This window comes from Lutjanus erythropterus, chromosome 15 (genome assembly GCF_056507025.1).
Source record: "Lutjanus erythropterus isolate fLutEry1 chromosome 15, fLutEry1.hap2, whole genome shotgun sequence".
In the NCBI taxonomy this organism is placed as follows: Eukaryota; Metazoa; Chordata; class Actinopteri; order Lutjaniformes; family Lutjanidae; genus Lutjanus; species Lutjanus erythropterus.
The window spans coordinates 37,211,837-37,222,107 of record NC_139331.1 but is presented as its reverse complement, the minus strand read 5'-3'; the positions used below and the strand labels follow the sequence as shown (position 1 = coordinate 37,222,107).

The 10,271-nt window shown below is 43.3% G+C and overlaps 1 protein-coding gene across 2 annotated transcripts in view; it reads right to left on the bottom strand.

Annotated features, from left to right (window-relative positions):
* Window positions 1-10,271, bottom strand: part of tiam2b (TIAM Rac1 associated GEF 2b) — a 52,711-nt gene that overhangs the window by 1,335 nt on the left and 41,105 nt on the right. For both annotated transcript variants that reach the window (XM_084736768.1, XM_084736767.1), the window contains exons 8-23: window positions 10,187-10,252; window positions 9,388-9,463; window positions 8,964-9,053; window positions 8,096-8,317; window positions 7,193-7,278; window positions 3,894-4,082; window positions 3,704-3,772; window positions 3,500-3,625; window positions 3,303-3,411; window positions 3,032-3,211; window positions 2,637-2,755; window positions 2,378-2,486; window positions 2,202-2,260; window positions 2,022-2,112; window positions 1,457-1,544; window positions 1-1,351 (exon numbers count right to left, since the gene is read on the bottom strand). The exon at window positions 1-1,351 is cut by the window's left edge and continues 1,335 nt beyond it. In XM_084736768.1, coding sequence (XP_084592894.1) covers window positions 814-1,351; window positions 1,457-1,544; window positions 2,022-2,112; window positions 2,202-2,260; window positions 2,378-2,486; window positions 2,637-2,755; window positions 3,032-3,211; window positions 3,303-3,411; window positions 3,500-3,625; window positions 3,704-3,772; window positions 3,894-4,082; window positions 7,193-7,278; window positions 8,096-8,317; window positions 8,964-9,053; window positions 9,388-9,463; window positions 10,187-10,252 — 2,217 coding nt within the window. In that variant the 3' untranslated portion in view covers window positions 1-813. The remainder of the gene's footprint in view (window positions 1,352-1,456; window positions 1,545-2,021; window positions 2,113-2,201; window positions 2,261-2,377; window positions 2,487-2,636; window positions 2,756-3,031; window positions 3,212-3,302; window positions 3,412-3,499; window positions 3,626-3,703; window positions 3,773-3,893; window positions 4,083-7,192; window positions 7,279-8,095; window positions 8,318-8,963; window positions 9,054-9,387; window positions 9,464-10,186; window positions 10,253-10,271) is intronic.

Genomic DNA, 10,271 nt, shown 5'->3' with positions numbered 1-10,271 from the left:
AGTCTTAATTTTAGAAGAATTGAAAAATAAACACTTTTTTGTTAAAAATTTGATTTAGAACGAAGAAAACTCAAAGAAGTAACGTAACAAAACTTCTCACAAACTTTGTGTTTTCTTGTAAAATTATACTTTAATTGGTATTTTAACTTTTCCCTAAAATTCTGTTTGTAGTTTTGTTTGGACTTCTTAAACCTTTTAAACTTTATTCTCAAAGTTTTTTTCCTCACAGCGGCTCTAAACTTTGTGGAGTTTATCCATCCATCCACTTCACATCTTAATAAATTGAAAATGACGTAGCTCGATGACAACTGGACTTCCTCTTCTGGAAAAACGTTGGCCAGCGCCGGCTGTCAAAGGTCGTTCTGTCCTCAGACGTCCAGGATGTTGAGGAGATGAAGTTTCTTGTGCCAGTTTGATTTGTTGACATGTGATGACAGAAACGGCTCTGATAAAGTTTCCAGTTTGAATCTCTGTAGATCCAGCAGTCTGCAGTTTTAGCACCAGTCTCATCCATGTTATCACATTAGCATGTTAGCTTTAGCCCTGTAGCATGGTTCCATCAGTCTACAGATTTCAGTTTTGTCCGGTCTGTGTTAGCTTGTTAGCTTTAGCCTTGTAGCACTGCGACTGCAGGTTTGAGCTTTGCTCCTGTCCGTGTTAGCAAGTAAGCTTTAGCATGGAGACAACAGCCCGTAGTTCTGAGCTTTGTTCCACTCTGTGTTAGCATGTTAGCACATTAGCTTTAGCTGTGTAGCATGTGAAGAGCAGTCTGTAGCTCTAAAATTTAGTCCTCTCCGTGTTAGCATGTTAGCTTTAGCCATGTAGCGTGGGGACAGCAGCTGTCTGTGTCCCCATCACGGAGTCGTAGAAACAGTCCTCGTTGATCATGGAGGTCAGACTCTGGACACTGAAGTCTCTCTCCAGCAGCTCCAGGACTTCTCCAGGACCTCGCCGCAGACTGGAGCTCCGCCTCTTGTCCTCCTCGCTGCTGTGAGACGCTGCCGCTCCTCGCTCGGCTTCCTCCTCGGTGAAGTTGAGCCTCTGCAGCTGAGCCTCCAGCTCGCTGGTCAGGGAGCACAGTCTGCTCCTCTTCCCCGCGGGGTCAGAGGAGGTGCGGCGGGGCAGCAGGGGCTCCGAGCAGGTTTCTCCTCCATCAGGTCTGCAGCCGTCCTCAGGCTGACGGAGCGTCGTCCTCTGGGTGTCCGAGCGACTCCGCTGCTGCTGCCTCCTCCTCCAGGAGCTGCTCCTCTCCGCTGTCGACAGGCGGCTCCTCCTCAGGGAGCCGGCGGGCGCTCGCTCTCTGAGGAGGGAGCGCAGAGCTCGCAGGACGCTGGCCTTCGTCTCCAAACCGCTGAAACAAAAACAGCACGAGGTCAGAGGAGTAAAACTTTATCACTTTATTTGTTGATGATAAAATATCATTTTTTAAAATAACAGTAAGTGTTTTAGTTTTTACCTGCTGCAGAGCTGAAACACCGTCTCCGGTCGTCCCTCCACCTCCGAGCGGCTGTGAACCAGCTCCCAAACACACGGGTTGTCTGAGCCTGAACACACAAATACACACATCTTATACTCAGGTACAAGTAGTAATACAAGAGTGTAGGAGTACTCTGTTACAAGTTCAAGTCCTGCATCCACAATGAGTGAAAGTCCAAAAGTATGAGCACCAAACTGCACTTAAAGTACCAAACATAACAGTACTCAGTATGAAGAATGTCAGAAAAATATTTATTATATTATCAGATCATAGTTATGGAAGCATTAATGTGTCCATCACTAGTAACTTGTGAATTAACCCTCTGGGATCAATAAAGTTTTCTCGTAAGAAATCTGTTGATTAAATTTTCTATCATTAATAAAAATCTGCAAAGTAACAAGTTAAATAAATGAATTGAAAAAAAAAAAAGAAATGTAGCGGAGAAAAAGTACCTCAAAATTATAAGTAAGTACAGTACAGAGTAAATGTACTTTCCATCACTGGAATAAAACACAAAGCTCAGCGCCCCCTGCTGGTCACTGACCTGTGATGTTGGCCGGTCGGACTTGAACGGCTGAAACTGGGATTAACCAGCGGAACCTGAAGGCGTCCAGATCAGCTGAGCGAGAGGCGGCCTGTCGGACAGAGAACAAACGTTACGAGTTATAAATGTGACAGTTTGACCTCCACGTTAAAAACAGCGGCGAGGATGAAGGAGACTCACCATCCTCTTCTTCAGCTTGGTGCTGTCACGATAAACCAGGATGACGACGCGTTTGAACACTGAAGGATGAAACACAACGTTACTCACAACACTCACACACTCCTGCTGCTGATCACCTGTGTGTGTGTGTGTGTGTGTGTGTGTGTGTGTGTGTGTGTGTGTGTGTGTGAACCCACCGAACAGTGTGAGCTCAGGTTCTTTCCTCAGTCGACCCAAACAGGGCAGCGGGTTCAACCAGACCACCGACGAGTGGACCAGAAACTCCCCCATCGAGATCTCCGTCACCTGAAGGTGAAAACAATTAGTCGATAAACAGATCCATGATGACTCTGGACCGCCGGTCCAACGAAACAACTGCAGCTTCTCTGCATTTGACTGACACTCCGCCAGTGTTTGATGAAGTCGATCGATCAGTGTGTATCGATGTATCTGTACCTGTTTGTGAGGTCCGCTCTGCTCTGCAGCCAGCTGGTCGAACACGGAGCCGTAATCCTCGTAGATCTTCTGCATCTCATTAATGTGACTCGCCACCTTCTCCATCGCTCTCAGCGCCTCTGTGTGGACACCAGGGGAATTACAGGTGTGAAGGAAACGGAAATGTTCACGTAAAGAACGTGCTGCTAGTGATCTACAGGCTACAGCGTTCATTACAGCTAAAATATATACATACACTAATACAGTCATCAGTTAGTACCTGTCAGGTGTGTTGTATATCTGTCAGGTGTGTGTGTGTCATACCTGTCAGGTGTGTGTGTGTTGTGTACCTGTGAGGTGTGTGTCATACCTGTTAGGTGTGTGTGTGTTGTGTACCTGTGAGGTGTGTGTCATACCTGTCAGGTGTGTGTGTTCGGGGCTTTCAGGGTCCGTCAGAGACACCAGCTCTCTGAGCAGCAGTGGATACTTCAGGACTCTCTGAACGGGTTTGATCAGGTACGACTCCAGAGACGACGAGTGCTGATTGGTCGGATTCCTCGCCTCCAGGAAGTGCTTGAAGGCTCTGTCTGTCTTCGCTGTAAAAACGACGTCATCGTTTCATAGTTAATTTCCAGATTAAAAGAATTTAAGGAAAGGTTTTGTGCAGTGAGACGGATCAAACCTCACCTCTCTCCAGGACTTTCTGGACTTTGATGTGGTTTGCACAGAAGCCGCTGTAGTGTTTGAAGTGGTCGGCGTAGTAAAGAAATGATCCTCCCAATGAGAACAGGAGTTTCTATAAACAAAGGGAGAACTTTTTAAAAATCTCAAAGACAAACAGGACAGATCAAATCCACTGAAAGAACAGAAGAATGTCCGTCTACCTTGAACTGTGCAGGTGTGTCCAGGCTGCTGAAGTTGGGACAGGAAGCGATTCTCTCCTCCAGCGTTTGAAGGAAAACTCTCTGGAAGTCCAACATCTCAGGCAGACTGCCGAACAACGCCTCCATCTGAGGGAGAGACGCTGCAGTCAGAGACACCGACAACATCTCATCATCAGTTTAAAGGTCTGTCTGTGGTTCAGTTACCTCTTCTTTACTGAGGAAGGTCTCCTGCTGCAGAGGAGTCAGGTAGATGTCAAACAGACAAACCAGATCCTGTCAGGAAAACAAAATCAACTTCAGAGCTTCTTTCAAAGAAAAACATTTATTAACGCAGGAGGAGGAAAAACTTTGAATTGCAGTAGTACTCCTACAGTATTAGTGCAGTACTACTGACCTTGACGTAGGACTTCTCTGTGTCGACCAGCTCCTGGATGACTTTACGCAGACGCTGACACACGCTCAGGTGGGCGGGGCTCGTGGGCTGCAGGACGACCTCTCTGCCGTACGGGTTCCTGGGAACGTCATCCTCCGCCGCTCGGCCCTCTGGGAAGGTCTGGTACAGAGAGTAGACCCGGTCCACATCCTGACAGGAGGGACGGTCTGGTTAGATGATTGTTGCTGTCTTTACAGAGAAAATTCAACCAATCGGAGCAACGCTGACATCTTTTTTTGTTTATCTGTCAGTTCAGATTGGGTTTGATAAATAAATAATACCTGTGATAAAGAAACTACATCAGATAAACAGGAGATATGAACATGAGGACACACAGACATGTTTTCCTGCAGCGTCTCAGTTTGACCCTTAAGAGGACGAGGTTTTAACCAACCAGCCGCCTCGTTCATCATCATAATCTGAGGTGTCAGACTCTAATAAACTGCTGACAGGCTGATACATTCAGAGAGCGTTCGCCTGCAGCCACACAGCTTTTAATAACACCTCACATTTATAGCACTTTAACTTCCAGGACGGACGATGTGTCTCCTCTCTGAGGACGAATCTGACCCACTCTGAGACTTTTAATGATGTTAAAACGTCCAACCAGGTCGCCATAGAGAGAAGAAACGCGTCCAAACACAGCTGCCGTTTAAAGCTCAGAGGGAGCCATTCAACAGCGACATGCTCCACTGTGAAGAGGGTTCATTAAACGCAGCATGAAACATCACTGATCCTCCAGAGGAACAGGAGACATGTGTCCTCACAACTGCTGCAGCTGTGCAGGTGATGCAGGAAAGATGGCCAAAAGTATGTGGACAGCTGAGCACTGCAGCCATGTGTGACGGTGTAACCACAGCCTCCATGTGACGACAAAACAGCATCAGTGACGCCGGTGTTGGTGATCAGGTCTGTTGGGGTTCAGGTCATGAATCTGTGCAGACCAGTAAAGTTCTTCCACACCAAACTGGGAAAAATGTTCCTTTATGGAGCTGCTTTGTGCACGAGGCAATGAGGAAAAAAACATTCATGATCAAAACTGTTTTCTCTCCTGTGTTTATGACTGATGCTCAGGGGAAAAAAGGTTGTGGCAGGTGATTTTTTTTAACTTTTTTAATCAGGTGTTTGTTGTTGTAATACTCATTTCAGCCACAAGAGGCTGCTGCACACCACTACCACCTGTTCTAAACAGGACTGAAAGTGTTCTCGTTTTCTTCCAGGTAAATCTGAACGTCTCTAAACACAAAGCAAACAACATGTGTGCCGACTGTTCCTGAGGATGATGAAAATGAATATACCATAAAACAGCTGCTTTCAGACGAATGTATGATGTCTTATGAATGTGCTTTTAAAGCATTATAGATATAAAATTCATAAAAAGGTTAATGGTACATCATTAATCAGGACTACACTGACACACACACACACACACACACACACACACACACACACACACACACACACAGATGCAGTTTGAACTAATTAAACCAAACGTCCAGTGAGAGGAGGATGGGGAAGCTGGTCACCATGACAACCAACCAACAAATCAACAAACATCACCAGCCAGCAGCGTCTCTCTGTCTCTGCGTGTTTACCAGCAGGACGTGGCCGTCATCGGGTCGGCAGCGGCTCAGGCAGCAGGTCGCCTCCTCCAGCAGCCGCTCCACCGGTCCCACAGCGGGAAACACCCCCTCCTCTGCCTCCTCCTCCTCCTCCTGCTCCTCCTCCAGCACCTCCTCGTCCTCCTCCAGCGGCAGCACCCAGCACAGAGCGCCCATGGTCAGAGAGCAGGATGAGGGAGAAGCCTCGGCTGAGGTCAGAGGTCGTCGCCGGGAGCCGCCGCCGCCACCGGAGGAGGAGCTGGTCAGGAAGAACATCTACGGGTTCTCTGTAGTTCTCCTGGACGCCATTAATCCTCCTCAGCCACCCTGACCTTACACACAAACACTCCTGAGGCTGTAAACCCGGATTAACAGCTGATCACAGGTCATGTGACACTGAAGGTGTCAGAGCTTCAGGAACCACAGGAGGATTGTGGGTAAAGATCTCTGCAGGTGGCTTCAGTGAAGACACACAGACTGAAGCAGCTACAGCCACTGAAACTCCTCAAGACTCCTTCACAAAATCAAAAATACATATTTCTCCTCTCAGCTGTTCATCTGTCTGGACAGACGTCTGCCTTCTCTCCCGTACGGTGGGAGCAGATATCAGTCAGTGTGTGAAGCTCAAAGCACCAAAAAATATATATGAAAAACTCAACAGCAAATCAGAGAGCAGCCATGTTTTCATCCAACTGTACTGAAACTGTGAGACGTATTTCAGGTAAATCAGCAGAAGAAAATACAAATGAAAGCTTGTTTCCATCTTCTGCTACTGAAGGTTCAGAAAAATATGTTGATGGAAGCTAACAGAAGTTTAGCTCACATGAGCTGGTTAACATCGATAAAATACAAAAAAACAAAACAAAAAATATGAATAAACTTTAAAACACACAGATCATTCACTGATCATCAGACGTAGAAAGTACAAATACTTGTATATAAGTAAATATGAGTTTTCAGGTACCTGTACTTCAGTATTTATTTTTTTGAAATTTGAACACACATATCTGAACTTTCTCACATTTTCTAAACTGACTTGTTACTTAAGTTTTAATGACTCTGAGGTGAATTATTGATTATTGTTATTTTACATCATCGCGCGCCGCTTTCAAACATCAAGACTGATTTCAAACTAAAGGGACGAAACAATAAGACACAGAAAAGACGGTGTGTTCACAGGTCCATGTCAGAGAAAGGAACAAAACAAAAAAGAAGTAAGGAGACAAAAAACAATGTAAAAATGCAACAAGTTAAAAAAAAAATGTAACAAGACAAAAATAATGCAAAAGATCAAACAAGAAAAAACAGAACAAGAAAAAAAAATAAAAAATGTAACAAGATGAAAAAAATTTAAGGACACTGCAGTAAACAAGTTGAATCAGTACTTCTACTTTTACAAAAGTATCTGTACTTTTACTTGAGTAAAAGACGTGTGAACTTTTGCTGATCAGAGGTCAGATAAACATGAGAACACTTCTGAAACAGACTGAGATCAGACAGATGAGGCCTGAAGTGACTTTTATTGTGTTGAGCAACAACAGATGAGTGTTTTCTGATTCAACGCCTCACACACATCAAAAGTGACAATCAGGAGGAAAATCAATCAATCAATCAGTCGATCGATGAACTTTGAGCCCAAAAGCAGAAAGTGATTCTCACCTGTTTCTGCAGCTCAACGTCTTCAGACACGTTTGATGAAACGTCGTCACAGCGAGGCGGCAGGACGCCGTCTGGACGTGAACAATCTGTGAAATCAAATATGAAAATGTTCAGTTTGGTCTTTTTTTAAAATCAGTTTTCCTCCTGAACTCTGATTCTTACAGGATGAAATAAACAAAACTAACAGTTTTTAAAGAGTAAAAATCAAGAACTTTGATGGTACCAAAACCAAAAATCTCCATCATCATCACATTTACATTTTTATTCTCACAGAAATCAACATATACTGTCACTTTATTTATTTTACCAGCTCCTCATATTAACTGTCATTTTTTTGATGATGATTATTTAACACAAATAACAACAAACAAACAAAATGACAGGATTGTCTCATTTCAAATATTAAACCATTAATATTAAACAGGACTGATTATGTTACAAATCAAATATTTTAATCCAAACAGAATCTAAACCTCAGAAACTTTATGGTAAAAATGATTTTGCAGACTCTGTATGAACCCTGAGATTAAACCATCAGACAGAGAAATTCTCCCTCTACAGCAGCTCTGTGGGCAGTTTTCCCAGAATTCCCTGGGGCAGAAGGCTCAGTGCTGCTGCTCTAACTGTATCTGACTGCAGCATCGACCTGCCTTCACAATAAAAGCCTTTCATTTAAAAGTGAAAGCTCCTGTGGGAGCTGCAGCTGCTTCAGGCCTGCAGAGGAACTGAAGCTTCTGTTCATTAAATGCTGGTTTTATCAAATGTTTTTAATGCTTTTACTCTGAAATTTAATAACATGCTTCAGGTTCAGTGGCTTTAATGAAATATTTTTGTCATTTGTTGTTGAAATTAAACACGTAGTGTCACCTGACAGATTTAAAATATCGTCTCGTGTTTCTCAACCTGTATTCGTGCTGGTGGTCCCGCTGGTCTGGAGGTCTGGGGGGGCCGGGGGCAGACAGGGGTCACCGGGGGCGGGCCACACGGCGGCAGCGGCGGTCTCGCTGTCTCTCCTGAGCAGCAGCTGGAGCTTCTGGTGGCTGAAGAGACTTTGCATCAGGTCCAAGTCCAGACCAGACACAGCGGCCCCGTTCACAGCCAGGACCTGGTCTCCTGCCCTGAGGCCTGATGGGAAAACAGGAACACACACACACACACACACACACACACACACACACACACACACACACACACACACACACACACACACACACACACACAGGAGAATTTAAATCTTCACTTCAGATGAGACAGAATGAGCAAAAACATCAAAACAGTTTAAAGAAACAAATCAAAGAGGAAGTCTCTTCCTGGTCCTTCACAATAAAAGCTCCACTCTAACTTGTGTGCAGGTTGAAAAGAGAATCAGAGTCTTTGCTGCCCTCTGTTGGACGAGAAGGAGAACTCAGCTGCTACAAATCAACAGTTTATTTGTACTCTATGAGCTGTAAATATTCAGGGTTCATAAAACTTTTTTAAAATAAAATTCAGGCACTTTTCAAAACCAAAAAAATGACAGGCTCTTGAAGCCATTATCGTCTAAACTGTTATAAGAAATGAAGTTGCAAATGAATTTCTCCCCGCAGCAGTCGGTGCATCGAGTCAGTTGTTAGTTTGTTTTATTGTTGTCATTCTGTGTTTTTGCTTGTTTGATTTCTTTGTGGTTGTAAAATGGAAACAGTTCAAATGAATTTTCATTTTCCAAACTTTCAGGACTTTGAACTCTGAATATCGAACAAACAGGAACTTTATCAGGAGTTGGAGCTCGAACCTTCTCTGACTGACAGTCCCAGCGGGTCGACTTCACTGACGTAGACGTGACTCCTCCCACCTCCGTCCACGTGACCCGTCACCGCAAAACCTGCACGGACACAAGGTTTATATTTTTAATTCAATCTTTTTCACACACAGAAAGATACAGACAACAGAGCAAAACATCAACATATGATGTAATATTTCATTCATTCATTCATTCATGATCTGCTGAGCTGCACACTGTCAGAATAAAAACAAGTAAATCCTCCAGCGTGGGATCAATAAATCATTGTATTTATTTTTATTTTATCTTATTTTCTTTCTTCTCTTTAGGTGGAGTAGAAACATTCCTCATGAATCCCTTATTTTTCCAGACGTGAAGTTTGTTCTGATTCTCAGAAACCTGAGCAGTGAAGTCGTGTTCGTGATGATTTTCTCACCAAAGTCTTTGTCAGCGTCGAGTCGACAGATGTTCAGAGTGAAAACATCGAGTGAAGACTGCAGCTCATCACAGACCTGAACAACAGACAACAGAGACACTGAACTCATCTTCACTGTGATTCTGTGTCTGAAACACGAGAAGAAACCAGATTTAAGGCTGAAACAACTAATAACTGACACGATCGACTCACCTGCACATTATTTCAACCATGTAACTGTTTTAGTTTGTAGAACGTCTAAAAAGTTTGCTTTATGCAACAGTCCAAAATATTTCACTTTTAAAATCATGTAAGAGGAAAACTGTGGAGTCACAGCAGGACCAGAAAAAAGAAATAAATCTGTGAAAAATATAAGAAAATAAACGTGGTATTCTCTTATATTTTGGTGTTTGTCATCATAGTTCAACATTTATATTTACTTATTTATTTTAGTTATTCCTCTTTATGTTTCCACAGGTATTTCCTACACCTGTACAGATTTACAAGCTGGAAACAGAAGATTTTTGTCATTTATGCTTGAAAAAAAAAAACCCACTGAAATGATTAATTGATTAAACAAATATTTTCCTTTGATTTTGACCAGTTAATTAATTAATCAACATATAATTGCAGAGCTGATCACAATAAATCCTGATGTAGAATTTATTTTTTAAATAAAAAAAAAAAAACTACACAGAAATCAATAGGCCTTAATTATTAAACATATATTTTTTATGACCTGATAAATGTGATTTTATTCATCAATGTTACTGATGATAATATTAAAGATGAGCAGTTCAGCATGAGTCATTGAACGCACCTGCAGAACTGCAGGATGTCCTGCAGGGGGCACCGCCTCCCTCAGACTGGACACACTGTCGAGTCTCTGCAGGAGGAAACACACA